This window comes from Colias philodice, chromosome 13 (genome assembly GCF_061535455.1).
Source record: "Colias philodice isolate Cphi_HAF_F1 chromosome 13, ilColPhil1 Martin Lab GWU primary, whole genome shotgun sequence".
NCBI classification, from domain to species: domain Eukaryota; kingdom Metazoa; phylum Arthropoda; class Insecta; order Lepidoptera; family Pieridae; genus Colias; species Colias philodice.
Genome location: NC_143098.1, coordinates 7399009 through 7424809, shown reverse-complemented (window position 1 = coordinate 7424809; position 25801 = coordinate 7399009). Strand labels below are relative to the sequence as shown.

The following is a 25801-nucleotide window of genomic DNA, read 5'->3' as shown; positions in this document are numbered from 1 at the left end:
ACGTAAAGACTAAGCAAAGATCCAGTGGCATCGATAAAACAAGACATTTCTTCAATATTTCAATGTCACTACTTATATAAAAACAGATACAATTTTATACTATAAACTTAAAACACTAGAATACATATTCATCACAATATGCTTATATTAAATGCGCATTTGAGTTCGATAGTATCGATAAGGTTATGTGGTATAGATAAAAATAATTGGTAAGTAATTATTATCATTCAAAATGTCTTACGGCGGCCATTCAAGCAGTTGAGACCGACGGCTTGAAGCCGCGACCACGCAGTGAATTATAGACATTCATTCATTCTGCCGTACACCTACTGCTCGAGCAGTCGCGACCGCTTCAAGCCGTTAACTGGGGGGTTGTAGCGACAGCTCGAGCAGTCAACGACCGACCGCTCGAGTTGTCCGTGTACGTCGCTCAGCCGTTAACTGTTAGAGCAGGCCGTGTACGAGCGGGCTTATTTCTAACCGAATTTTACGCTTACAACGAATAATAATAAGGCCGCCTTCCGTGTTGTATGTCCTAGCTTAAGTTTTTATTGTACCTACTATTGTTATATTTGCAGCACAATAAAGTGTTTAAAATAAAAATAAAATAAATAATAATAATCAGCAAATGCACTCACGGCAAGTATGGTCTCCTCCTGCAGGTTGGGTATGTAGACGGGCGGGTCGTGCGCGGGCAGCTTGAGCGCGCGCAGCAGCGCGTCCGGCAGCGCGCCGCGCTTCGGCGAGCACGAGCCGCTCGCCTTCAGCGCCAGCGGCACTGGTGGCGAGGAGCCTTTCAGACGGATAGCCATCAACACAAGCGTAGAGCTCGCTCATACACATCACACACACACACACACACAGCGGCAAGAGCGTAGAGCGAGTGCGCTCTCACAGAATAGTAACGCATATAGAGATGTGGTATCTCTATATCGCTACTCTTACAGAATTGTACAACCACACTCTCAAATCTCGCAAAATCGTAATGCCCGTTTTACATTATGCCAGTCCAGCGTTGGGACTGGATTTCATCACTGGACTGGAATAATATAAACCAGGCATCATGAATGCAATATACCGCTCTCTCCAAATTACAAAATATTATGTAGAAGCTCTCCTTGTTACAGTATGGTTATACAAGGTGGAAATAGCTCGTTCTCATAGATGTTAGGCAACGCACAGCTAAATTTTTATAACTTACAGAATGGCACTACATATTTCATTTTTCTTCAACAGTCAGAAAAGTGAAAAAATAAGAGCAAGCAAAATTGAAATTTGCAATAATATAGACGTCTGATCTGATCCTGTGTAATTTTATACTTGGTAGAAAGCATTCCAGAGTTATAGACACGCAATAATTTTCTAATATCACTTTATAAGTCTAGTAAAATCGATCAGTATAAACGAACAAGTCACATCTTAATCTGACTAGATAATGGAAAAATTATCTAACATATCTCCTATCTTTTTATACGTTTAAGACCTAATGATATATTTCATAACAAGTACACTTACGGCTCGCGTTGGTCGGCGAGACCTGCCACAGCGAGGGCGGCGGGGAGCTCCCGGAGGCACTGCGTCGACGTGTCGACGGGGGAGTCCCCATTGTGAACGGAACCTAGACAAATAAACAAAAAGATTATTATATATGCGTAAAAAAGTGTTAAATATTATCTAAAAAATGGAAAAAGCACTATGTTATTCAAATGTGGTGAGGTGATTTTCACTACGGACATAAACAGCAAGAACACTCACAATCTTTTTACGATATACCTAAAAACAAATGTTTTATATCAGATTATGTTAAGAAAGGAATAATCTATCAATTTCAATAAAAACTATACGTTATACTTACAGTAGGCGGCGAGAGAGATCCAATGTTGGTCGCATTTCGGTTGTGGTTTGATCGAAGGACGTCTATGGGTTGCGACCGTGGTACATTGGAACCTGCCGTTAATGGATTCTGAAAATTTTTATAACATATTATTTTACAAAGTAGACTGTAAATTAAGGTTATTATTTTTTTTTAAATAAGTGATTTAATGATATAAAACATGTTAATCGTTTGAGTTTGTGTGGCCATTTATCTGGTATCAAATAGATATATTTTATAAGCCATTATTTATTTATAATCGTGTCAAGTGGAATGTTTTTATTATATAATAACAAAGCTTAATATGACGTTTCTTATAGGTTGTGCAATAAAAATACAATTAAAATAATCATAATTAGTCTCAGACGCGTGGATCAATTTATGTTCGAAGAGGCTATTCGTGAGTAGGTCTTAAGGAAAATAAAGTCAAGGATGTAAAATTATCTAGGCCATATAAGTAATATCCTTATTTTTTTTATATCTTATCTTGAAATGAACGAGGAAAGATGACACTGCATGAAATTTCATAATACAATTACAGGTTTTACATTTACATATTTGAAATTACTCTATCCATATTTTTTTCACACCAACATAACATAATATTTCAACGAATTTGAAGCATTGCATGCACTTTACAAAGTGACAGTGACAGACATTAAACTCAAATCAACAAATTAATGGTCATCTTTATATCTATTATAAAGCCGCCCATTCACATCACTCGCAACTCACCCTCATCTGCACATTGTGTTCCGCAATGGGCGCGTGCGACACGGGCGAGTGCGGCGAGTGGGGCGAGTGCGGCAGGTGCGGCGAGTGGGGCGACGGCGAGTGGGGAGAGTGCGGCGTGTGGCGCGTGAGGGCCAGGGAGCGGGGCCGCGGGGCCGCCTCGCTGGACGACGACCCGCCCGAGAACTCGCCCGAGCCGCTGTCCGCTTCCACCACTACGAAGTCCTCCGCGCCCGCCCATACCGCTTCTGATGAGTCGGCTGTACACAAACATAGCGTTATTGCATTGATCGTACTTAAGCACGCGTGACAAGAGTGACAAGGATTTGGAACAACATTAATGTTGGAACGAAGTTCCTTGTCACGCGTTGTGAAACGGGACTAGACAGAATTGAGACAAAAAGTTGTTACGACACATTTTGCTATAGTTGTAATCCGTGCGGCGTGCGCGTATTTCTCATTCTGTCACTCTCTCTCTTATAGAAAGCAAGCCAGTTATTTTATTAACTTCGTTCCATCCGGGTGTCCCTTGAAACCTTAAGTATTTTTGGTTAGTTCATTTATTAGAACTATAATAGATTATTTTGTAATTTAAATCAGAAACAAGTCTGGTCACATCTTAACAATAACAGAACTAAACATTCATAACAATTTATAGTTGAAATTTGAACTTGCAACAAAATTACCTAAAATTGTTCTTAACACATTCCACACAATATATAAAAACAGTGAAACAACAAGAATAACCCTTCAACAATAAAGGTGAATTGACACAAATAGGTATTTAGCAAGAACACCTAGACGATTACATTAACATTTACCTATTCAGGGAATAGTAAACAGTAATGAATCATCCGTGTTGTTCCTTATTTGTGTAGAGGTCTCCTAAATAATTAGGTGATAATAATGAATGATTATTTTTATTATGCTAAAAGCACTACCCATAGAAATCTAAATAACAGTCTTGTTATTTAGATTTCTATGGCACTACCACAATATGTTTACGTTACATTTATATATTTCGCGTCGATAAAAACTATATCTATTAAAGGAATTTCAAGCAAGGTTAAGTGATATCTTTCTAAAAAATATGATATTGTTCGTTTTATTAATAATCCAGTCTGTAGGTATTTATGCTCTACAAAAGGTGGCGTAGAAAATGTTTTGAAACGATATTGTTTAGGTATGAAAGGTTAATAAAAATCCAAGTTTTCGACCTTGACGGACCCAGGCGCTAGCCGCCATCTTGAATTAAAGTTGCTAGAATTAGGTATATTTTAAATAACTTCTCAATTGTTTACTAAATCACAAAAGTGTCTATGAGGGGTTCAAAGAAGACAAAATTACCTACATTTTTTGCATACATGATTATTCTGTAAGTCTTAAAGGTAAAAAGTTACAAGCGAGGGAAATAATAATATTTAAAGAAATCATATAACTTTAATTTTGTTTAAAAATTGTACAGCTATCATTTTTTAATTCTCTTTGATGGCCCGGGCTGGTTAATGGTGGCTTCTTCATTATCGTCGCTGAAATTTTCTGTTTCATTGTCTGTATTTTTAGTTTCCAACCATCAAATTTCGTCGTCATGACCAGAAGAAATCGAAGACGCTGGAGCACGCTTTCTAGTAACTTTGTACAGAGGGGGGGATGGATAAGGAATCCTTAGTTATCAATAAAAAGTAAATTTAAACTTGCTTCTTTGCCGCCAACAAAGGACGCTGCATGGTATCATGCGTTTAGGACATACTACCAAGTCCAAAAATGGTATGGAATTGAAAAAAATCCAGAAGACTGGGGCTGGAGATATGACACCAATAGGCTCACTCCAATAACAACGACAGAGAAAGCAGCACCTCAGATGCTTTTAAGTGTAATTTCTTGCCACTGTAAAAAAGGATGCAGCAAAGCATGTAGTTGCAGAAAAGCTGGATTAAAATGCTCTATTGTTTGTGGATTCTGTAGTGGTCAGCTGTGTGAAAATGCAGTAGAGATTCAGATAGATAACGAAGACTGTGATGACGACGAAATTTCATGGTTGGAAACTAAAAATACAGACAATGAAACAGAAAATTTCAGCGACGATAATGAAGAAGACACCATTAACCAGCCCGGGCCATCAAAAAGAATAAAAAAATGATAGCTGTACAATTTTTAAACAAAATTAAAATTATATGATTTCTGTAAATATTATTATTTCCGTCGCTTGTAACTTTTTACCTTTCAGACTCACAGAATAATCATGTATGAAAAAAATGTAGGTAATTTTGTCTTCTTTGAACCCCTCATAGACACTTTTGTGATTTAGTAAACAATTGAGAAGTTATTTAAAATATACCTAATTTTAGCACCTTTAATTCAAGATGGCGGCTAGCGCCTGGGTCCGTCAAGGTCGAAAACTTGGATTTTTATTAACCTTTCATACCTAAACAATATTGTTTCAAAACATTTTCTACGCCACCTTTTGTAGAGCAGAGGCTTTCACATTTCCCCACAGACTGGACTATAAACGTTGAACAATAATTATATTGTGTACAATTTCTCAAAGCACTAATATATATCGTACGATTAAGGCGTCATTTATTAAAAACGTCTTATTGATTACCATATTTTGTAGAATTTTGCTGAATATCGGCAGTTTTCTTCAGCACTGAATACATAACTCCACTGACACGGAATATACTGAAGGTCAAACTCAGTGGACGTACATGTATTGTTCCCGAGCCAAATTGCGAAACGGTAATGTCGTCAAGATATTGGTATAAATATAGTTAATATTCATATATTAATTTAATTTAAACACTTATTTCAGTAAAGCAGAAAATATTGAGATTTTTGGTACAGTTAATTTGTTAATACAATTATGTATTCACATGTTATTTTTCTTTATGCCAAGGTCAATAAAAAGTCATATTTCTTATTTAAAACTATCAACTATTAATGAGTATAATAGACTTCTATAAATTAATGAATTTATTACATTGCAAAATGTTGGAAGTAAATGAATTATTGCTGCAATAAAATTGATACAGAACGACGTGCTTTAAACATACACGATCCTGGGTTATCATTCAGACCTACAATGGCGTCGAGAAGAACAAAACATTTTACAAATCAAAATCAGAATATGTATTGTGATTTGTAATTCTTGTATTTTCTATGAAATAATATGAAAAGCTATAAAACAATGTAATATATTATATTTATAATTCGATAATATATCGTTTTCGTGATACCGAAAATATATCTTGCAATTGATCAACGATTATTAAGACAAGAAATTGATATTGAAATTTGCTTTGCTACCGAAAATCACCTTGAAACGTGAGCCACTGAATTCAAATTATAAAGCGTTTCAATGTGTAATAAATGAATAACTAAAGAGTTAAGTTCATAGTTCGCTTCACTAAACTATCCAACGTTTACAATTTTTTTTTGTTAAATTTGCATTTTCCAATACAAATTACTGATGATCAAAGAAAGCTGGTAACAACACCTTAATGATGCGAACTATGATAACAAATGCTCTTCCTAGCGAGTTAGTGATGCGTTAACGTAAACATGCGCAAAAAATGTAATAGCTCACCTGAAGACGTAGGCTGCGACTTCCTCGTGGGCTGCGGCGCGGGCACGGGCTGCGGCTGCGGCGCGCGCGCGCCCCCCACCGCCGCGCTCGAGCCCGTCCCTACCGACACAACGCACACTGAACACCGCGCCAATACAAACTCCACCAGACACAACACCTCCGATATCCGCAAATTCCAAAACATCTCACGGATACATACATCCACCGAGCGACGTATCGCCATGCACAAAATAAACGACCGCAGGGTCAATACATTATTTATATAGCCGTTCCGAATGGTGATTTACGATTTCGAAGTAAATAACACTGCAGACCCGGCCGAAGTACCGTACGATAACTCCCCACATTATGCTTCGCTTCACGGCAGGGCGTTCCCGTTAAACATTCATGCGAAGCACAAAATCGTCCGAGTACATTGCCCGGGTGCAGACGTTGCACTTTGTTATTGTTTTTATACAATTATGAACAATGCGATTAATAAATATGGAATCGTAAAAATGTATTCCTTGTTAAAACGTTATCTTTTGTCGGAGGTCATAGTAATTTTTATTGAATTTACATTTAACATTAACTATTAAATAAAAAGAAATGTTTCAACATAAGAAATGAATATTTAATATCCAAACATGCCAGCATTTTCATAATATACGTAAATGTTAATTGTTGATATTTAAAAAGGTAAGCCATGCGTTTCAAGCGTACCTACTACCTACAGTATGATAAGGATATGTTATGCGACTGATAATGAACCCACCCCATGCAAGTAAAGCGAAAGAGAAATTGATCATGATATACCCTGGCTCTCCCAAGACTCCTCTAGGATACAGTTAGTATCGGGACGGCCTTCATTATCGCTCTCCAATATATCAGGCAGGTCCGAGTCCAAACCTGAACAATATTTATACCGTAACCACATCGTTACAAATGTAACCTATACCATGAGTGTGAATCTTTTATTAGTGAAGTTAATTTTAAAAAGTACGTGTAAAAAGCGTTATCAATGTTACATAGAACTTAAAATATGTGAAGTTTTTTTTTGTGGTTTTTAATCAAAGTGCTTTACATCAACTTGTATTTATTTCTTTTAATCTAATTTTTCCAAAACGAAAAAATTGCGTAAATTATACATTTAAGGACGCTGTCACAAATCTGCGTTACTCAAATTTAGGTATCTAACGACGTAACTTTGTTCGCGGCAATATCACGCTCACGTAAACATAGCGCATTCCATTTTATAGACCATCTTCATACTTGATATTATTTTTAATTTTTGATATTATGTATTTTTATTGAAATTGATTCCAGAAGATTACTATGAACTTTAAAAATTCATTTTGTTACTTTTATTAGTAGGTACGATCCTAATAAGTATGTTAGTATATTCAAATAACTTAAAAAAGTGTGACTATTTTACATCATTATTTCATTGAATAATAATCTATGAATTGTATACAATATCAAAGCTTTTTAAGAAATGTAGAATTATTATCATACATAATATGATGTTACCGGCACTGTATTAAATCCGGCATTGTATACAATTCTTAGTAAATGTATGTTATTCCGAAAAATAGTCGGAATGAAATAAATTATAGGTATTCGTCACATAACACATTACCTAGGATACTCTTAAATCTGAACTTTTCCTACGTAGCAAACACATTTGCAAGTGTGGGTAGTTTTTGGGGTAGCTATTAACCAATATGAGGTCAAAACTAAAATCCAAGATGGCGCCGACGAAAATTTTACATCTTTTCGTCATGGGTGTCATTTTCAAGGTTTTGGAGTAGCTCTTAACAAATATGAGGTCAAAACTAAAATCCAAGATGGCGCCGACGAAAATTTGACTTTTTTCGTGATGGGTGTCATTTTCATGGTTTTTGGGGTAGCTATTAACGAATATGAGGTTAAAACCAAAATCCAAGATGGCGCCGACGAAAATTTGACTTTTTTCGTGATGGGTGTCATTTTCATGGTTTTTGGGGTAGCTATTATCGAATATGAGGTTAAAACCAAAATCCAAGATGGCGCCGACGAAAATTTGACATCTTGTCGTCATAGGTGTAATTTTCTTAATAATAAAGAAGTAAACTAAAATAAAATAACAGATTTTCGTCGGCGCCATCTTGGATTATATGTTTGACCTCATATTGGTTAATAGCTACCCCAAAAACCATGAAAATGACACCCATGACGAAAAGATGTAAAATTTTCGTCGGCGCCATCTTGGATTTTAGTTTTGACCTCATATTAGTTAATAGCTACCCCAAAAACCATGAAAATGACACCCATGACGAAAAGATGTCAAATTTTTACCGGCGCCATCTTGGATTTTAGTTCTGACCTCATATTGCGTAATATCCACCCCAAAAACCATGAAAATGACACCCATCACGGAAAGATGTAAAATTTTCGTCGGCGCCATCTTGGATTTTATTTTTGACCTCATATTGGTTAATAGCTACCCCAAAAACCATGAAAATGATACCCATGACGAAAAGATGTAAAATTTTCGTCGGCGCCATCTTGGATTTTAGTTTTGACCTCATATTAGTTAATAGCTACCCCAAAAACCATGAAAATGACACCCATGATGAAAAGATGTAAAATTTTCGTCGGCGCCATCTTGGATTTTATTTTTGACCTCATATTGGTTAATAGCTACCCCAAAAACCATGAAAATGACACCCATGACGAAAAGATGTAAAATTTTCGTCGGCGCCATCTTGGATTTTAGTTTTGACCTCATATTAGTTAATAGCTACCCCAAAAACCATGAAAATGACACCCATGATGAAAAGATGTAAAATTTTCGTCGGCGCCATCTTGGATTTTATTTTTGACCTCATATTGGTTAATAGCTACCCCAAAAACCATGAAAATGACACCCATGACGAAAAGATGGCAAATTTTCGTCGGCGCCATTTTGGATTTAAGTTTTGTCAAATTGCTTTACCCCACCAATCCGTTCAACAACCCATAAAAAAAGAGAATCTCAGTCAACATAATTTTTAAAACATAATTTTAAATTACAAATAACTGGAATATGAAACTTATACAGTTTACTCTTATAAAGTATCAAATATTTCAAATCACGAAAACGACAGTATACGCACAATAATCTTTTTCTAATTCGTTTTTATTTTTGGGACGAGGAGCGATACACCCGTCCTTCCAAGAGCGCTTCTGAGCGCGGTCTGACGACCCGCGAGAGCAAAATGTATGAAGAAATCGACAAGTATTTTTAATTTAGCTTATAATTGAAATAAAATTTTGATTTAGATACAAAAAAATTATCTCAATCTATAAAGGACTATATATCCCTCAATAATTTATAGGTAAGAATTTAGATTAGGCTTTTAATTTTCTTAAAAGTGTACCGTTTTAGACCCCATTTTTTTGCATTTTATGCGATCATTGTGCTGGGAAAATCGTATTTCAGTGACAATTTTGTATGACGTTGTACAATTTTTATAAGATGATCGTAGAACTGAATATATTATCTTTAAATTAAGATATTACTTTGTTCTCACGTGTAAGTGCTTTGAGTTAAAATTGTACCGTAAAATAGCGGTTTTTGTTGAAAAACTGTTATAGCACCCTTAATCTCCATTACTGATACATAAGTAATTACGTAAATCTTCAGAATAATTTTCTTAAGGTTGATGTTCCGACCGTCCCTCCATACATTTTTGATTACCTCTAAACACTTAACACAGACACTATTTCTTTAAAACTAATCATTTTATCACTTCTCTATAATGAAATGTGTGCGCGTTCGACCTTTTTAATCAATAATTTACAATATTTACTTAGAAAAACAACAGTAAAATACCGGAAAAATTTGACACTTCTACAGTAGTGTGCGTGACTTTTGCCAAGCGAAACACGACATAAAGCACGACATCTAGCGCATAGACTATATACTTATTACAGATCTAGCGCGTCAATGTCTAAACGAAAGGCGATGTTTAGACATTGACGCGCTAGATGTCGTGCATTCGCGTTCGTTATCTTATGCATAATGAGCATAATTCTAATAAATCAAAGTTCTGTGTAAAAATTGAGTAATTTCATTTCCAATCGTTCAAAGAAAATAACAATAAAATAAAATAAAACTAATGACCTTAGAAACTATGTTTTTTTTTATTTATTACTCATTATTGTTCGTCCGTCGTAGGTCTGTAAACTGTATTGTACACTGAAGGTAAATGGTACTGTAGGTACTTTAGTTCGGCGTCGTCGCTCGTCGGCTTGATATAAAATTACATTCTTGATTTTTTGACACGCGCTATGATTTGCGCGCGGAATTTCTTGTGTTGTGAATTTATTTTTGTATGCTATGCATTTTAATTGATTCAAATTGCAATGTTTCTCTAGTATGCATTTGAGACTATATTGTAAATTGTAATAATTGATCGTGGGTATAGTAATTAATTATTCTAATAACGCAATTAGTAATATATGTATTTTCGGTGGGATTCAAAACAAAAAATTGGCCCGTGATTTTTATGAAATTTCACCACATTGCAAATCACATCAATCATAGTTCATACACATGTATGACGAAAGTGATTAGTATTGTGGCTAACATTGACTCATCAGTTCATCACTGAAACCAGTGATAAATCAGTACCTATATCATATTGTGTTTGAATATTTTTAAACAATGATATAAGTATACAATTATTATAAATCGGTAAACTATCAAAGTAATCACAAACTTGCAAACATTGGTAAAATGTCCAGTAGTTTATGAGCCTATTCATTACAATCAAACAAACAAACAAAGTTTTCCTCTTTATAATATTAGTGTAGACAAACACTATGAATACGATCACGAATGCAAATTCGGGGATTTTCTAATTATTGCTAAATAATAATTGAATTCGTTTTGAAATACTCTATAATTTTTAGTGTATAAATAGACATTTATAATGTGGTGCTCATTTTTTTTGTACTGCTAACGCTATTGTAGGTACCTATTTTCGTTGTTTTATTTCAAGTGAACACGGCCATACAATTTTGTCACGAGCCGCCTATGATTGTAGGTACTTTTGTTAGGCTCCTTCGTCGTCCGCGTCGGCTCGAAAGTTCTTGATTTCATTGTCACGCGCTATGATTTGCGCGCGGATTTTCTTGTGTTGTGAATTTATTTTTGTATTATTATTATTTTTTATTTATTTTTTTATTTTATTGATTCAAATAAAATATTTCACTAGTATGCATTTGAGACTATATTGTATTATGTATAATTTATCGTAGGTATAGTTATTCTTATAACGCAGCTATATTTTCGGTGGGACAATTTGACCCGTGATTTTTCTGAAATATCACCACGTTGCAAATCACATCAATCATACACACGTATGACGAAAGTATAGTGGCTATAATTGACTCATCAGTTCATCACTGAAACCGGTGATAAATCAGTACATATATCATATTTTATTGTGTTTGAATATTTTTTAAACAACGATATATACAATATTATTATAAATCGGTAAACTACCAAAGTACTTCCGAATTTTCAGACAGACAAACAAGTAGTTTGAACACGCAGTTTTCTTATACTAGTAGCAAAAATCAAAACCATAATATTATGTTTCCCTACTATATTTTACTAAAAGTCGAGTGCGTCGAAATCGTAAATAATAATATGTTTTTCACCTTCCTGGTTATTTTCCCATAGTAAATAGTGTTTAAGGTTTGTTGTTGTAGGTAGGAATAATAATAATTATTCTTACATGTTGGTTATGAAATGTATATTGAAATAATTTACTTTTACAAATCATTAGTGATATAAGTTTTGAGTGAAAATGCTTGGATCAGCATAATATTATATGGTACTTCAAATACATGTTTTGATAAAAAAAACAATAGTGTAATAAAATAAAACTGCGTTTTATTGTAATCAATGTTGACAATTTTAAATTCCAAAATTATTGATCAATAAAATAGTTTACACCAACAAATATAACTTTTATTTTTATAACAATCGTTCATAATATAAACCGTAGCAGGTGGCGTTTTGAAGTTCTGTCTACTCATACAGAAAAATGGAAAACTTGTTTTTTTTGTAAACAATTTATTACTCATGTTGTTTGGCAACTCGAAGCGTGGTCGTCCGTCGTAGGTACTTTTGTTCGGCGTCGCGTCGTCGTCCGCGTCGGCTTGATATAAAACATTCTTGATTTCATTGACACGCGCTATGATTTGCGCGCGGAATTTCTTGTGTTGTGAATTTATTTTTGTATGCTATGCATTTTAATTGAATCAAATTGCAATATTTCTCTAGTATGCATTTGAGACTATATTGTAATAATTGATCGTGGGTAGGTATAGTAATTAATTATTCTAATAACGCAATTATATTTTCGGTGGGATTCAAAACAAAAAATTGGCCCGTGATTTTTATGAAATTTCACCACATTGCAAATTATATATTATACAATTACAATTACAATTATTATAAATTGGTAAACTATCAAAGTAATTACAAACTTGCAAAATATGCTTTTCCGAATTTTCAGACAGACACACAATTTTATTAGTTTGTTTTAGCAAAGTAGGTACCTATACCTATACGCTTACGTCGCGCGTCGCGTCGTCGAAAACGGTGCGCCCAGAAACAAACATACCTAATTCAGTTACAATCCTTTTTTTGTTCCGTAATTTATTGTATTTATTCTAATACGATTTTTTTTATTCGTCGGCCAGTTCTACTAGGTATAAAAAGATAAAATTGAAATATAATTATTGTAGCGACAGCCATATTATGTTACTATGTTTTCGTAAATATGTTTTTCACCTTCCTGGTTATTTTCACATAATCTTATCTTATATATAAAAATGAATCGCAAAATGTGTTGGTAAGCGCATAACTCGAGAACGGCTGAACCGATTTCGATCATTCTTTTTTTATTATATTCCTTGAAGTACGAGGATGGTTTTTATGTAGAGAAAACGTAAATATTATGTACCACGGGCGAAGCCGGGGCGGACCGCTAGTATATATATATAAATGAATCGCAAAATGTGTTGGTAAGCGCATAACTCGAGAACGGCTGAACCGATTTCGATAATTCTTTTTTTATTATATCCCTTGAAGTACGAGGATGGTTCTTATAGCTAGAGAGCTAGTTAGTTTAGTTTTAGTGCAGTGGCAGTGTAAATGTTGTTGTTGAGGTTATGTAAATTTAACACTTTAGTTAACTACCAAGATATAAAGAAATGAGGATAGGACACAATAACTATTGGTTGAGGTATTTATAAACTCATAATATACTTTTAAAAAAATCACGTTTTAATAAATTTCTAGAATTAAATTAGAACAGCTGATTCAAAATAGCCTAAAAAATCTTAATAATAATAATTACGCTTCACAGCAAGAAGAAATGTACCATATGTACCCGCACAAAGTCGATATTGTGTTGCCTACCGTTCGACTCAATGGCTAGGGTTGTAACTACCTTTAATAATTATTACCAAACTAATAAACCGAGTGATGCGAAATAACCATAATTCTTTTAGAGTTTGATAAAATGATCAGGCAGGTATTTTCTTTAATCCTCTGAATTCTCGGTTACTAAATTGTATCGTTGAAATTATTCTTAATCGCGTAAATTTAATAAATAATCATATGGAAAACACTTTTCATTTGTTTTTTTACTTTCACGCCCAACTACTATACAATAATTACGTTGTTTCGGTATTTTGACGATAAAACGCAGGAAACATCCGTTGTATCATTTTAGATAGATTGTATATTTTGTATCTGTAGAATTGAAATCAAAGCTATGTATATGTTGTCTCCATTCTTTTCTTATCGGATTGTTGATCCCAATGCGAATGCGTCACTTAAATTTTATAAAAGACAATTAAGAACATCAAAAATAAAGTGATACGTAAATATTTCACAGTGCAATATATTATGTAATTAATAATAATTATATATTTATGAAAAAATAATTACATCAGATTTAATAATAGCAATTGTTTTGAATGTACATAATATGAATAAATGATTACATCATAATAGTAATAATCACAATTGTTTTATTTCCCATTTGTTGCAACCCTAGCATATTTTCATGTAGCAGCAGAAGTACCTACACTGGCGGCGCGGCGGCATCGTGCGACATCAAAGGCATTGCCTTACTAGGTAAGTTTATAATGACTCATTTCTTTTATTATATAATTTACGTTTTACTTTTACAGAATCCGATTCAATGGATTATGAAGACGAGTCACACAACGCCATACGATAGTGATGATGAATGAACATTTCAATAAATGCATGCGTGTTTTTTTATGTTGTTTTGTAATTGTTAATTGTTTCTTAAATAAAGAAATAAACTAAATATTTAAATGATGATTTGTTATTTGCAACACAACTTTATATTTGAGATTCTTTACAAATGTATATTTAGTTTTGTATCATCAAATTTATAAATTTTATTCCATAGTTTTCAAAATTAAATGTAAATGACCATAAAAACATTAATAAAGTAAATCATTGATGTAAGGTCAGGAAACGTAATACATATATACATCTGACCATGTAGAAGCTAAGTCTTGTTGACTGCTGAAGTCTGTAAAGTTTTGTTGTCTGCTGAAGTCTGTACGCAATGAAAATGTCTGCCGTTTCGAAAATAAGTTTTTAAGACCCTAATAAATAAAATATATGAATGGCAGATCTGGTCAAATACTTTCAAAATTGTATTTTTTTCAGCACTTTCATAAGTGTCTGCCAGAATGTTATCCGCGTGATAATGGTCTGCCATTGTTATTTTCCGATAGTAATAATAATCTATTTTCAAATATCAAAATGGCAGACGTGGTCAAATGGTTTTAAAGTTCGCCAAAAATTTCCACCTGTCTTACCTAAGCGCGCGCCCCGTCCACCACTCTGGGCTTAGTGACTCCTCATCTCATGTATAGTAGGTATAGGGGAATCAACACACAAAAATCCAGGTCTGGTCAAATACATACAGGTAGCTTTGCGCTAGCTCTCTAGCTATTACTTCTTATGGAGAGAAAACGTAAACATGTACCACGGGCGAAGCCGGGGCGGACCGCTAGTAAATAATAAAATAATAAATAGTGTATTAGATTTGTTATTGTATCTTGTATACCTACGAATAATTATTCTTACGTCTTGTTGGGAAATGTTCAAATACCTACCTATTGAAATAATTTACTGTTACAAATCATTAGTGTTATTAGTTTTGAGTGAATAGGCATGGATCAGAAATTCAGAATATAATATGCTACTAACTACTCAAATACATACATGTTTACACAACAAACACCACTGACCTCTATAACTATAAGTTATAGAGGTCAGTGACCGTCAGTGACAAACACTATGGATACCTACGCTCGCGAATGCAAATTCGGTGATTTACTAATTATTGATACCTAGTCATTGAATTCGTTTTGAAATAGCCTGTACTTTGTAATTTTTAGTGTTATAGACATTTATAAAATGTGGTGCTCATTTTTTTGTAATAAATCATCCCGAACGCTATTGTATTTTCGTTGTTTTATTTCAAGTGAACACCTATACAATTTTGTCACGAGCCGCCTCTGGCCTCTGGGTGAAATAAACAAGTCAAATGATTTTTGTTCTAATTGTATTTTGGTAGTAGTTTGTTTAGAATTTACATTACCATTGTTTAATTTTTATTTTGTATTTGCAGTAAAATAAAAAGATGAAAAACTTCATTAGGTATATTGTACGACACCTCACTCTGAATCGCGCTAGCGAAATTTTTTCGTTACAGAGCACATATACAACTTTCGGACAATCTTCATTGAGGCCGGCCGGCAAATCGAGTATGTCGAGAAACTTCACTTATTCGATGGAGGTATTCTACCTTCCTTCCTCCACAGTTGTGGGACCCCGACGTGCATTGAACACGCAGCTTTCTGATACTAGTAGCTAAAATCAAAACCACAGATATGTCTGTGATCAAAACCATAATAATATTTTTACCTATTATTTTACTAAAAGTCGAGTGCATCGAAATCGTAAATATGTTTTTCACCTTCCTGGTTTTTTTTCCATAGTAAATAGTGTTTTTGATTTGTTGTTGTATGAATAATTATTCTTACTTGTTGGTTATGAAATGTATTTTGAAATAATTTACTTTTACAAATCATTAGTGATATTAGTTTTGAGTGAAAATGCTTGGATCAGCATAATATCATATTTGCTACTTCAAATACATGTTTTGATAAAAAAAAAACAATAGTGTAATGTAGGTAGGTAATAAAATAAAACTGCGTTTTATTGTAGGTAATCAATTTTGACATTATTTATTTCCCAAAATTACAATAAAATAGTTTACGCCAACAAATATAACTTTTATTTTTATAACAATCCTACTTCCTACTAATGCGAAAGTTCATACATGTTTCAAAAGAAAAACTTTTACTTTTACTATTATTTCAATTTATCCGGTTTAATTAAGACTTAATATTGATACATATGATCATTATAAATACAAATAGGAATTAACAATATAACGAATACGTGGCACAACTAAAATTTTACCGATACCACCCGTGGTCATTCTCCTTTGTGGGTCATTTGTAACAGGATGGCGGTTCTACAGCGAAAAAAGAAAAATGATGGTCAGAACGCTGATACTGGATACCTTAAGATACTGTAATATAAAATATTACTAGATTAGATAAAATATTATAGGTAGTATCTTCACCGTGTGTGACGCGCTTTACATTCACGCCATCTAGAGTTAAATCTTTATCATTTTTGTATACGTCTGTGTGTGTAAACGACCCTGTATGCAATGACAGATGTTAAAACGCATAATTTTACCGAATTGGGTGGATTTTAAGGCAATGATATAACATATTTCAATAAAATATAATATTCAGTAACCGCCATGACTATTCCTAGGTTTGATGACTATTCCAATTACGCAAAAACTCAAATAAACTAGAAATGTAGAATTCAGCGCCATCTAGCGGGATATTGGCTGGGAACAGATCGTTGCAATCACCTTAAGTCGCAGATGTGACACCATTTCCTGCTATACTTTTGACCTATCATTTATCGCAATAGAACTGAATCACTATTATAAAAAGTGTGATGAACTCTTGACATTTAATTGAACAAGTCAGGTCAGCGCTCTGAATGAGCGAGCAGAATCTGTGTGCCTTCCCTCATAGAACTGATGTAATCAAACAAAACATTTTAAGAGGTTAATGTAACTCGTGTCTTTAATGTTTTTATCTGATAATGAAACCTATTTTTCTTGAGGTAATCCAATACAGCTATTAAAGTATAATACGAATAATGAAATACATAGAGGCCAAATAAATAGGAAACTGTAACAGATTTTGTAAGAATGAAACATTTAGGTCGAATAGAGTGAGTCATCCGAACATATCGAAGTTTTATGAAACGTACGATTAAACTCATGTTTTGTATATATTAATCAAATTTACTGCATCACTGACTAATTAACAATTAATTGTGTACTTTAACGTGACATACGATAAGGAAATCTCTACTCGCTACTGAAACAACGCGGAAAGATGTGATCGAAATATTATTGCGTAGTGATTTGTGAAGAAAAAAATGTTTTCAATGGTTAATGTTATACAAAACTAGACTAATGAATGATGATAAGGCAAAGATGGTGTGTACTATACTAACTTGTTATAGAAGTTGTTCTGGGTCTTTGTAAGAATGGATGGTTGAAGAACACCTCAAAAGGCATCCGTTCTCGAGCGTTTCGTCTCAGTAAGCCGATAAGTAAATTGCAGAGCTCGGGACTTGTTCCGGCTGGCATCCTGCAAAGTTTAAACATCACTTTTTATACTTTCATCGCGTTATGATATCATTATTTTAGTTATATCATCATAAACTTATATATTTTCATAGGTGAGACCTATGATGTATCTAATCGTGTAAAATTGTAACTGACAAGAGACAAAGGAATAAATTGCGATAAATTCTTAAAAATAAACATTCACTGTAGTGCAGTTATCAGTAATAAAACTATTCTTTGAATTTGATGTAAATAATTCTTTCTGATACTTAAAATTACTCGTATATTCTTGAAAAGGGTTTTTCATATAAACATAAACATGAGTCATTTTATCAAACATAATAATCGCATGCTCAGATGGACTTGCGAGAATAATATGACGTTATGTCCATTACAGTGAGCAATAATGACGTGAAAGTTTTATATCAATGGATATGCTGTTTATGTGAAAGTGTAAAATACTATGTATTCTTACAGATACGCAATATTCATAGATATACACGTATAAACAATTATCTAACGTTGTTTCAATAATTTTATATTAACAGCTTTGCAATCTAACCTTAAACAATTGAAAGGAAACTCGTATAGTTATTTTTAAACAAAAAAAAAACACTGGTAATTGTGTTAATTCTTAATTTATTTTGCCTTCAGAGTAAATAATGACGACTTCTAGCTTTATTACCGTTGATGAATAACGGCATTATATAGCATGAGGGCCAGCTGGCCCTCACAGCTGTGAGGCGAACATCAGCTGACAACGTTTAAGAATTATTTTTAGTCGCACATATAGGTACACTAGAAGTAGCAAACACATTTGCTGTCTATGCAATTAAACGTTCTTTATAATGCACTGATGCATTTAAAGGTTCATTATCTTCGCAATAAATTGCTATTGATTAATTGATTGGTATATTTATAGCGGTGAAGTATTTTCGCAGTTACTACAGCGGATTCTGAGAAGGCTATGATAATAATTATTAAAGCAAAATAAAAGTGAAAAGAAGGTAAATACCTTCATGTAGAATGGTTTCAGAAAGCCCTCTTGGGCGACGTTCAATAATATTGTCTCCTTCTTACGATGTGTATGTAGGAGGTAATTATAGTCTTTTATGCAGGCACTTACCTACTAAGTAGGTATGTATTCATGAATTATACAAATTTTAGCATTATATATGTATAAAGGCATAAATTCTATTGAAAATAATACAAAGTATGAACCAACGGCTTGCTCTCTACAACCATAAAAGTTACCGCCATGTTCATTCAACGTTTTTATTGTTGAAAACTGCACAAACCGCATTTCATTGTTAACATCATTACAATATAACATTATTTACAAAGTATATAAATTCCAATTTCGTGCATACAATTTGAAGTAACTACGAACTGAGAAACATTTATTCAATAATAATTCAAAATTAGACTAAAGTTTACAAAACTTTGCTTTCCACTGGCGGACGCAAATTTACTTCCAAAATTAACCCGCATAACATTAACAATCAATAAACATCGAGTCGTTGTACGTTTTACACGAACTCGCGTTCTTTGAGATTTCACGTACAGTTTAGGAAATTACATGAAGAAATGGCCAAATTTGTTCCACTGCAATAAGGAAGTGTTTAATTTGTGAAACCGTGAATAGGCACAGTGAGCGTTGTAGATTTTAGGATTCCGTTATAATAATAGAACTCACATAATCCATACTTCACTACATAGTATAAAACAAAGTCGCTTTCCCTGTCCCTATGTCCCTATGTCCCTTTGTACGCTTAAATCTTTGAAACTACGCAACGGATTTTGATGCGGTTTTTTTAATAGATAGAGTGATTCAAGAGGAAGGTTTATATGTATAATAACATCCATTAAATAGTGGAGAAGTACTGTTATTTTTGAGGTTTCTAATGTGATGTCGTAAAAATTACATTTTTTCCGCTTATATTGCAAACGCAGGCTGAACTCTACGAGTTTTATCAAAATAATGTACTAAGTATTATACATATTGAAAAGGTCTATAGAAAAGTCCGCGATGGTATATGTCTATCTCTTATGGATAACCCACAATAACTTTTTTTTGTCATTTACTTTTTACGACAAATAATGGCTAATTTTCGATGCGATTTTAACCAATACAGCATTAATCCTTAACCAATTAAATACCTTGAATACATTGTTCATTTCATATTGATCTATATGGCCCTTTACACCGTATGATTTAAGTGAATATTTTCGAAGATATTACAGATTTAAAAATTGCGGGACGTAGCGTTTGCGGCGGTACCGGCCGGCCGCTCGGCTATCTATTTTATACCCGTGCGAAGCCGGAGCGGGCTGCTATGTTTTTATATATGTACAACGTTCACAGTTTTTCTGTAGTATATTTAGTACCAGCATTGCACCCGTGCGAAGCCGGGGCGGGTCGCTAGTAATATTATAAATGCGAAAGTAACTCTGTCTGTCTGTCTGTTACTCAATTACGCCTTAACTACTGAAATAATTTGCATGAAATTTGGTATAGAGATATTTTGATACCCGAGAAAGGACATAGGATAGGTTTTATCCCGGAAATCCTACGGGAACGGGTTTTTCTTTGAAAACGCGGGCGAAGCCGCGGGCGGAAAGCTAGTATGTATGTAATATGTAGTAAATTAGTTACTTTTATTACACATCACTTGCTTATTAAGTGAAATGATAAATAATTCCCATCACCTATATTTAAAAAAAAAAGTTTTTTGAGGATAACATATTCATTTAGTACGGTTAGAAAAATATAAACACTATAATATTTTGAGATGACACGATTAACTAAACTACATCAAAGTTGAAATTGTAAATCTTAAACGTAGACGAACATGTATAAATAAAAATACTCGCATTCTAAAATCTTTAGACTACTGAATGAAGAACTGTAAACATCCGCTATAAACGAATGGAATCAACTTTTGAAGTAACTAGTCTTTGTTGTAACTATTTTCAAAGAACATGTAAGCCATATCTGTTTATAGTGTGGCCATACATAAAATGATCGAGGTTTATTCGTTTGACTAATTAAATGAGAACTTACTTGGGCTGTAAGTCGACGCTGTTCTCGTAGAAAGCCTTAAGTTCGTGCGGCGTGGTCGCTTGGAAAGGAGCCTTGCCAGTTAAGCATTGATATACGATCGTGCCCAAGCTCCAGAGGTCCGCTTTTGCGTCATATTTTAGGGACATTATAACTTCGGGCGCCTGAAATTCAAAGTCGTTAAAATTGATTTTTGAGCTTCTTTTATGAAAACATACATGGTTTAATTTTCATATATACAATTTTTTGTATGAAATACATGTTTAGTACTGAAAAAGTTATGACTATTAAAAATATTTACTTACTAGTGTAAAAAAGGAGGAAAAAGGGTAAATTAATTTGTTCTTTTATATTATGCTCTATCAAGAGTCGATAATACATCGTGAAGAGAACCATTCAGAATTTCTTTAACAAGTGACATTTTACTGTATCTATAGAATGTTTGCAATTATTTAAGGTATTTATGATAAAGTGTACAAAAGTTAAAATATGTGAATATTACCATATACATAGGAGATCCGCAAAGTGTGACGGCCATATTTCCTTCTTCTAAGAATCGAGCAAATCCAAAATCAGCTGTGTAAGAAATTGTTATGCCATAAATAAATAATCAGAGAAACGCCCCAAAACACATTAAAATTGTTTAAACAAGTGTGATATATTCGTTCAAGATGTGCATTCTTTCGTTATTTTTGGTACAAGGGTGCTTTTCCACCAGAGATTCGCTTCATTAAGCGTTTGAGCGATACTATTGGCTCGCTTCGTATCCTCAAATCTCTGGTGGAAGCGCACGATAAGAATCAACAGTAAAATATTCCTCTCAATTGTTCTTTTTAAAAGTGAACCTTACCGATCTTGAGTGTAATCTCTTCGGGGTGCGGCGTGCGAGGTGGGGCGACGTTGTGTGTCAGGAGAATATTCTGTGGCTTCAGATCACGATGGACAATCCCCTTGGCGTGAATGGCGCGCATGGCCTCAGCCAGCTGCCGAAGGAAGGTTCGTATGGTGGCCTCGCTGAGGAGCCTATTTGTTTGTAAATAGTCCGCCAAGTCGCCGCCATTACAATACTGTTAAGTAAACAAAATGAATATGAAAAGACTGAAAAAATTCAAGTCGAACGCGAGACACCAACGAGATTGAACGTTCAAAAAACTACTGTGCTAAACGCGAGTTCGCTAAAGTAAACACTGGAAGACTTATAAATCGTTCGCACCGAGGCGATATATTTAGTTAGTCAAATGTACTTTTTCGTATATCGTAACATAAAGTCGGCAGTGTTTAACATAAAGTCGGCAGTGTTTACGAAACAATAGTTAAGTGAACAAGGTTTAACAGTGCGTACCTAAAAATAAAAATTATTATTGGAGAAATTGAGTAAATGTAATTTATTGTACTTTAATAAGTAGTAAGTAAATTATTAATACAAAAATTCACCATTCTCTCTAAATTCTTCTTTACTAATCTTAACAGATAAATATATTTTACAGTCATTTAATAATAGTACATCCCATTTTATATTGTTTGTGATAAATTTAAATAGGTATGTGGTATCTATTTCTTTGGTTTTTATTACTTTTATAACCTATCAAAAATCTTATTAGTAATTGTAATAGTTTATTGAGGAGACTTTTTGTATAGGCTTTATAAAGCCGAATGGTTTTTGTAACATTGACCTAGACTATTTTTTTGAACAGTTTGAACCTCACGTAATATATTTTCAATTCTCAAAATAGTTACTATATGACTAGGTACAGTCGATCGAAAAATATAGGTATCGTAAGTTGACCTGTTCATCATTAAATTCATGAATCAATGTAAACACACACGTGATTGAACTCTTCCATAAAAAACGAGAAACATTATTGCATTTTTTATTGTATTAGTTTTTTGTCTTTCACAAGTTCGAAACTGACAAAAGGTATAATATAGTCAAAACTGTGTTCTTGGGTAAATAAAATTTGAATACAATGAGTCCTTGTGTAATTTGACACAAAACGTTTCAGTGACGAATCCGATAAATTCTAGATAAATATTTTTCACTAGCTGTGCCCGCGACTTCGTCCGCGTGGAATAGTGACTGCATAGTAGGTGACTACTTAACTTTTATTGAATAAACACGTACTACCATAAATAATTAAAAGAACTGTTAGTAAAATTTATTACTAAACTGAGCTAAAAAATAAAAAATAAATGCCTAGTTAATTTTCTACGTAAAATTTATTTTAAATTATGTCATATTATTTTTAGGCACCAGGAGGGAAGGGAGCAAATTTATTTTTCTTCCTTCCTTGTATGGATGTTTTTGACAATATATCATGCAGCAACTGAGCGCCGAGAAAAACTTCAAAACGCAAAGGAATAGAATCCGCTATCGATACTAATTGACATAAGCGTATGATGTTTTGCTAAGGATTTGTTCACCCTACCAACGACGACGACGACCACGAACAAAATTTTCATCCAGTCGTAATTTAACAAAATTGTGCTAAACACAATTAAAAATAAATTATTAAAATTTCCTGTCGTTCTGGTGATTGGAATTTTTATTTTTGAGATCAACGAATGAAAAAATAGATTTTTCGTAGAAACGGTGGCTCCTAGAAAACAATGTATTTGAAGTTTTTTATAGATAATTTTACCGTTTCTACGAAAAATCTATTTTTTCATTCATTGATCTCAAAAAAAAATTCCAATCACCAGAACGACAGGAAATTTTAATAATTTATTTTTAATTGTGTTTAGCACAATTTTGTTAAATTACGACTGGATGAAAATTTTGTTCGTGGTCGTCGTCGTCGTTGGTAAGGTGAACAAATCCTTAGCAAAACATCATACGCTTATGACAATAATTAGTATCGATAGCGGATTCTATTCCTTTGCGTTTTGACGTTTGTCTCAGCGCTCAGATCTTTCCTGTCTCACGCCTGTAGTAACTAAACCGTTTAGACCGTGCAATAAAAATTAAATTAAAAAAAAAAACTAACGCAACGAAGAAAAGTGCATAGAAAAAGGAATAAATAATTTTACAAACTTCCCGAAGATCTTTAAAAATAAATACCATTTTAAATATTTATAAAAATAAAAATGTTGTGTGGTTTTATGAAACCACGGTAAAAGTATATACAATTATATTTTTTTTATAATGGTACTTAATTTTAAAGATCGTCGGGAAGTTTGTAAAATTATTATTTATTCCTTTTCCTTCGTTGCGTTGGGTTTTTCTTTTTAATTTTTAAATTTTTAACTTCGGTTTCTTATTCATGTTTCTTATTTCATGTGATATTTTCAAGTGAGTTTTTGACCTCTACCTCCATATTAGAAAGAAAAAGAAAGAAAGAAAAGAAATTATTATTATTATTGTGTTTGGCTGTGTTTTTTTTTAGCCAAAAAAAACACAGCCAAACACATTATAAAATTTATCTTACAATTGGGCAAACGGAGACAGCCTCAGCAAAATGCTGCACAAAAGCAGCGCTGATTTTCAGGCTGTACCGGCGATTGCGGTTACATACTTACATTACATTCCTACATCATATTGATATCTATAAGTTTGTTGCTCCTTGACATCTTTTTGGTATCTTTAGGAAAAAAAAATTGCCAAGAGCCAGGCCTATGTGGCTTTGAGTAGAATTCAAAATTTCCAGGGTGTGGCTATCCTCCCGCTCCCATATCCCCCTCTTCTTTAACAGACTTTCAACCCTTCTCTTTCCACACCTAGTAAATGGCAGAACCGATTTTGATGTAAACCATATTATCTAATTATACCTATATGTATTATGTACACGTCATATCCTGTCGTTTGATGCTCCATTTGGTTTATTTATCTAACAACTGTCACCCCTAAATGTAATAAACGGATGAACCGATTTCGATAAAACACGTTGCTCTTTTATATTTTGATATGCCGCTTGAGTATATTATTTGATCACATTCGATTATTGTTCATTCCCACTTTTACCGCTGTAATCTAATAAATGGATAAACCGAATTGGATAAAAATATAACTAATATTTTTTCCCACATTCCCACTTTTACCTCTATATACCTAGGTATAATAAATGGATGAACCGATTTTGATACACTTTATCTAAGAACCAGCGTCGGAAAATATGCTGCCTAACACGCATCTAATTCGTATTACCTGTTAGCGAGCTACGGTGGCACAAACAGACACACATAGCGGTCAAACACTTATCACCCATCTTTTTGCGTCGGGGGTTAAAAATATAATACGACATAATTTAAAGGACATTTTATGTATAAAATTTACCTAGAAGTAAGCATAATTCTAATTTGACCCCTTCCCCCCCTACTACCTCAGCTTACCCCCCCCACCCTTGGGGACTTTCGATATGATCACCTGGACATTTATAAGGAAAAACTGTAGCGTATAACAGATAACTTACGTTTTATCGTACACTGTATAGTGTACAATAGAATGCCTTAGCAAATGTTCGCCGTGAATACTTAAGACGATACACAAAAAAAAATCCACTGCTTGGCGGGCGGAGTCTAATAGCTCGCTATCGCGAACGCGGGTGTGCGCGAAGTCATTCTTGCAAACTCGCCGCGCTGCCGCTGGCCGACTCGGGACAAACATGTATGGAGTCGTCATACAGTTATAATATTGTCATACATTTATTTAATTGTTGATTTATTGGTTTTATTTTCTTGCTTATAAACAAATAATCTTCTTTTTAACAACTACTTAGACATTATTAATAATTATTATCATTTCGTAATGT

The 25801-nt window shown here is 33.7% G+C and overlaps 2 protein-coding genes across 4 annotated transcripts in view; one reads left to right on the top strand and one right to left on the bottom strand.

The window, feature by feature from the left end:
* Rnb (BTB/POZ domain-containing protein Rnb) overlaps positions 1-14562 on the top strand; it is a 56165-nt gene extending 41603 nt beyond the window's left edge. The window contains exon 13 of the mRNA XM_089702524.1: positions 14412-14562. The gene's annotated coding sequence lies outside the window, so the exon portion shown is untranslated. The remainder of the gene's footprint in view (positions 1-14411) is intronic.
* The window catches only part of Atg1 (serine/threonine-protein kinase unc-51-like protein Atg1), a 57737-nt gene that overhangs the window by 4373 nt on the left and 27563 nt on the right, over positions 1-25801 (bottom strand). The window contains exons 3-12 of one of the 3 annotated variants that reach the window (XM_089702525.1): positions 21907-22123; positions 21559-21632; positions 21060-21220; positions 17881-18017; positions 6987-7079; positions 6192-6290; positions 2609-2865; positions 1856-1963; positions 1516-1618; positions 639-793 (exon numbers count right to left, since the gene is read on the bottom strand). In XM_089702525.1, coding sequence (XP_089558651.1) covers positions 639-793; positions 1516-1618; positions 1856-1963; positions 2609-2865; positions 6192-6290; positions 6987-7079; positions 17881-18017; positions 21060-21220; positions 21559-21632; positions 21907-22123 — 1404 coding nt within the window. The remainder of the gene's footprint in view (positions 1-638; positions 794-1515; positions 1619-1855; positions 1964-2608; positions 2866-6191; positions 6291-6986; positions 7080-17880; positions 18018-21059; positions 21221-21558; positions 21633-21906; positions 22124-25801) is intronic. The other 2 variants (XM_089702526.1, XM_089702528.1) reach the window with 2 other exon arrangements.